At 46.5% G+C, this 4,495-nt stretch overlaps 1 protein-coding gene across 1 annotated transcript; it reads left to right on the forward strand.

Annotated features, from left to right (window-relative positions):
* Positions 1 to 393: 393 nt before the first annotated feature.
* DLX2 (distal-less homeobox 2) lies at positions 394 to 2,785 on the forward strand. The gene is made up of 3 exons (XM_033946031.1): positions 394 to 938; positions 1,197 to 1,381; positions 1,788 to 2,785. Exons 1-3 carry the CDS (start codon positions 614 to 616, stop codon positions 2,142 to 2,144), a joined length of 867 nt encoding a protein of 288 aa, XP_033801922.1. The 5' UTR covers positions 394 to 613; the 3' UTR covers positions 2,145 to 2,785.
* Positions 2,786 to 4,495: the final 1,710 nt, after the last annotated feature.

Here is a 4,495-nt window from a genome sequence, read left to right on the forward strand (position 1 = left end):
ACACTCATTTCTCTTTGGAGAGATAAAAAGTGATTTGTTCATAAACCAAACCAAACCATCTGAGCCCGAACTGCTCGAAGTTTGGAAAATTGTCCAGGGTTCTACCTCAGTATTTGATTTCACGCAGTAGTGAAACACAAATAGAAGCAGCTATTGGAATAAAGAGGTTCAATTCGGGGGGGGGGAGGGGCTGGAGTAGACTGACTTGCATTGTGACGGCACAGTACACAGTGGTGGGGAGGGGGCGGGGAAGCTCAATCTGGGGTCCATAACACTCGACAGAGCTAGAAGAGAACGAAAAGGCGCCGCCGATTGGCTGTTTCCAGGTGACGTAACTGACCCTCACGTGACAAGTGTTAAATGCCAGGCAGCACTGAACCGAGAGCTGCAGACAATCGTAAACTTTGAGCCGAGCGTCTATCGCTCCTCCCGCCCAGCTTACCTCTAGGATGATGCCTCCCAGTATCTGCTGATCGTCTCCATCTGTGCTCCATCCATATTTGAACGCGATTTGAAATATACAGATATATATGTATTTGTTGTTGTTGTTTTTAAATTGATATATTTTATAGGAGGTCACGTTTTTAAACATCTGTCTAGTTTTTGGACCAGGATGACTGGAGTTTTTGACAGTCTGGTCTCAGATATGCATTCGAACCAAATTACCTCCAGCAGTTACCACAGTCTGCACAAGCCCCAAGAGTCGCCCACCCTGCCGGTGTCCACTGCCACGGACAGTAGCTACTACAACAACCAGCAGCAGCAGCAGCAGCACTGCGGCGCTGCGACGTATGGACAGCTGGGCTCCTACCAGTACCAGGCGAACGGCATCAACCCCGGCCCCTACGCTGCCAAGTCCTACGAGCTGCAGTACAACGGCTCGTACGGCTCGTATGCGTTGTACGGGACAAGCCCCTCCCCGACCAGCAACGAGCCCGGTAAGTCCTCAACTCTCCCAGCTCTGGGGCTATTTGTCAGTCTTAAGCCAGAAATACTCATCTCAAGTAATAGAGCTTCTCTACTAAGAACTCTTGATTTTCACTTTTACAAAAGTAAGCCACCCAGATTGTAATTTTATCAGAAAGTTTCAGAACAAGTAGGACGTCGGTCTGTTTGCACTAAACGTGTAATTTATGTTCAGTCTTCTTGCTCATTAGAAGGGGCATTTCCTGACTGGCGATTTTTGTCGTTCACAGAAAAGGAAGAGTGCGAGCCTGAAGTGCGAATAGTGAACGGGAAACCCAAAAAAGTGCGGAAACCCAGGACGATTTATTCAAGTTTCCAGCTGGCAGCTTTGCAGAGGCGGTTTCAGAAAACGCAGTACCTGGCGCTGCCCGAAAGAGCGGAGCTGGCCGCCTCCCTAGGCCTGACCCAGACCCAGGTAAGGAGGGACGGCCCGGCGCTGGCTTTGTGCCCGGCCCTGGCGTCTCAGGTGTCACAGCTCCTAGCTAGACTCTTAACACAGCGTGGCTGTCACGGGTAGAAAACGTTGCAGCAAGGCGATCGGAACCCTTAAGGAGTGCTTTTGTTTTAGGGGGAAGGGGAAATTTGTAGCACTGGTTTTTAAGCAGCAGCAGCAGCAGCACAGGCATTGATCTTCTTTGGGAGCTGTGGGTTAGGTTTGGGTGGGAAAAGGTCGGGGGATTCCCAGCCCACGCTCCAGCTGTAAAAGTCGCTCCCTGTCCTCCGGGGCAGGTGTTACATCCCTCCCAAAATGACTGGCTTTCACCTTAGCCATACCCCCCTTTCTGATTGTAACAGTCCTTCCTATTTTGTCTCCTCCACAGGTCAAAATTTGGTTTCAAAACCGCAGATCGAAGTTCAAGAAGATGTGGAAAAGCGGAGAACTGCCTTCGGATCAGCTTCCCGGGGGCAGCGAGTCCCCTCCCTGCCATTCCCCTCCGGCCTCGGCTCTTTCATGGGACTTTGGGCAAAGGCTACAGGGCTCGGGATCTGGCTCGGGCTCGGGCCTACATCCTCCAAGCAGCGGCTCCAGCCCCAGTAGCGGCCCCACTTTCCTGAGCAACTACTCCTGGTACCAGGCTTCAAACGGCACATCCCATCTGCCAGGCACCCCTCTCCTGCAGCAGCAGCACCATCACCATCATCACAGTGCTACTGTCAGCGCAGGGACCATCTTCTGAAGCTGCACCTGGAACTGAAATATACACAATAGCTGACCAGCTATTGACTGCAAACTAAAGGATTCCTTTTCTCCCGAGGCAACGATCAGGTCTCGGGGGGAAATACCTGACGTGCACACTGGTGATCTGATGAAGCGTTCGAGACAGACAGACCCAGGACATGCATCGGACGGAAAGAACGGTGGCTTAGGTTCATTTGCTGTTCTTAGGTTTATTTCTTCCTTTGGTGCAAAATTTTTTAAAATGCCTTGTGCTGATTTTGTATTTGTTATGGTTACTTTTGTAAGTTATGTTATACAGGAAAAAAAAAATGTAATTTATTACCTATATTCTATTTAACAGTTTGGGCTTTTATTTCCCCGTGCAGTTTTGTCAGTGGGACGGGAGACTGTTTTTAATCATCAAATCACCAGTGCAGGTTTATTTATTTTTTTTAAGATTAGGTGCCTTTGCGGATGACCTCATTTTGATGTTTAAAATTTTAAATGATTTTTATATGTAGATAAAAACATGCTGTGTTTAAATTATCTTTTTTAAGAATAAAAATTATGCAGGACTCCCCTGCATAACAATGGTTGTAAATAAAGTTCTTTGTGCAGATTTTTGCCTCATTCACTTATATAAACATACTGTTACATTGATTTGGTATTGTAATCAAATTTGCACCATCCCTTGGAGACTAGCATACATCTGACCTTTCCAGCGCATATATTTTTGAGGGGGGTGAAATGCATTCAAATTCAGCTTACTGACTTCCCCCCTCCCCCCAGGTTGTTATAAAACCTGAAACAAAACATATTTGGGGTTATTAATTTGAGAGAAAACTACTGGTAATGTTGTTCCTACAACAAGGGTGATTAATTTAAATAAAATATGTGATGGTATATTCATTATACTTTTGGGGAACTATCTTTTAGCCTACATATAGCCAAAATACTTTTAAAATTTAATAATGTATATCTGAGTCCTGGCAAAGTTAAAGGAGCTGTGTATACCACACTAGCACAACTTTTGGGCGAGTTTACTATCCTGCTTTATTTATATCTTTGTAACACTTTCCTTGAGCTTTCCTTTCCTTTTTAAATGTTCCTTGAGACTACCATGAATCAATCAGCAAAGAGTAATCCCTGGTTTCCAGACTGCGCCCCGCCTACCCCCGGACCTGGCGCCAGGGGCACTTATAGCCCGGACTTGGCTTGTGCTGACGTCACTGGCCCAGTGTGCCCGCTGCATTCTGGCCGAGCAGAGGCAGAGCCCGGTTAGGTCTGGTCGAGCTGCCAGAATTCGGGGAGGGGGGGGAGCTAAGTACTGCCTCTAGCAAAAACGCTTGTGCTCTTTGGGGAACTGTAAGATCTTATATTGTACAGAAGCTTGCCAAAATTGTTGGAGAGGACTGGATGATCTTTTGCAAAATCAAAACCGATCTGGTCATCAGGAACCAAAGGAATAATCTGGATCTGGATGTAGGGCCCTAATGAGGTTTTGGCCATCGTATAATTTCCATTCCTGTGTAGGATCTCAATCAAACTGACTTATTTAGAGCATCCATGTTTCACAGTTATATTTTAATTTGTTTTAGATTATGTTTCAGTTTCAAAAGTAAATTACTCGTACCTTAATTTAAATATGAACCCCCCCCCCCCCCCCATCAAATAGATGGGGAAAAGGAAAAAAATTGCCTCTGAGACGCTGTAAGTTTAGGATGGACAGAGGAATTCTGTGTATTAACACAAATTCATTTTGGACGCCTGGGCTGGGATTGTTAGTTGATAAGAAAGGGAGAACGCTCCATTTCATTAAGCGAATATTTAATGTTGTCTTTAAAACTACATGTGTTTGTGTGTGTGGGGGGGGGGGATTCTTTAACGAAACCAATCAAATTAATGTGGAAGGCGTCTCAAAATTATTATGCAACAAGGACCAGATTTTTTTTTTTTAAACCCAATCACATCCTAAATATTCCAACATCTTTAGGTAGCTTTCATAACAGTTCTGCACTTCATATAGGAGGCCTTATAATCTCGCTGTAGCTCCCATTTTCGATTCTCATCAAGCTATTACTCTTTCACCCAGACAAGAACTTTTAAGGGATCGAGAAACAGACATATATGTTAGGCAGGGGGTTTTGAGCTAAAGATCTGCTGCAGACATCGTGATTAAGAGGCCTAAGCCGAAGAGCCCGGGGCAAGGAATATGAGCGCAAGAGGTGCTCGAGGCATGCAACAGGCCCGGGCAGGATCCGAGCGCCGAGTGACTGCCTGGGAAAAGCCGGCAGGAGCTAAGCCAGGCCCGCAGACTCTCTGGAGTCAGAGCGCCTGGCATGGAAGGGGAGGGCGGGCCCGGGTCGGGCC

Source organism: Geotrypetes seraphini, chromosome 5 (genome assembly GCF_902459505.1).
Source record: "Geotrypetes seraphini chromosome 5, aGeoSer1.1, whole genome shotgun sequence".
Taxonomy (NCBI): Eukaryota; Metazoa; Chordata; class Amphibia; order Gymnophiona; family Dermophiidae; genus Geotrypetes; species Geotrypetes seraphini.

Bases quoted from the DNA above. Each gene is read 5' to 3' on its own strand.
- DLX2 (XM_033946031.1), top strand. From the start codon at position 614: ATGACTGGAGTTTTTGACAGTCTGGTCTCAGATATGCATTCGAACCAA. The intron at 939-1,196 runs GTAAGTCCTCAA...TGTCGTTCACAG, and splicing joins CCCGACCAGCAACGAGCCCG to AAAAGGAAGAGTGCGAGCCT. The intron at 1,382-1,787 runs GTAAGGAGGGAC...TCTCCTCCACAG, and splicing joins TAGGCCTGACCCAGACCCAG to GTCAAAATTTGGTTTCAAAA.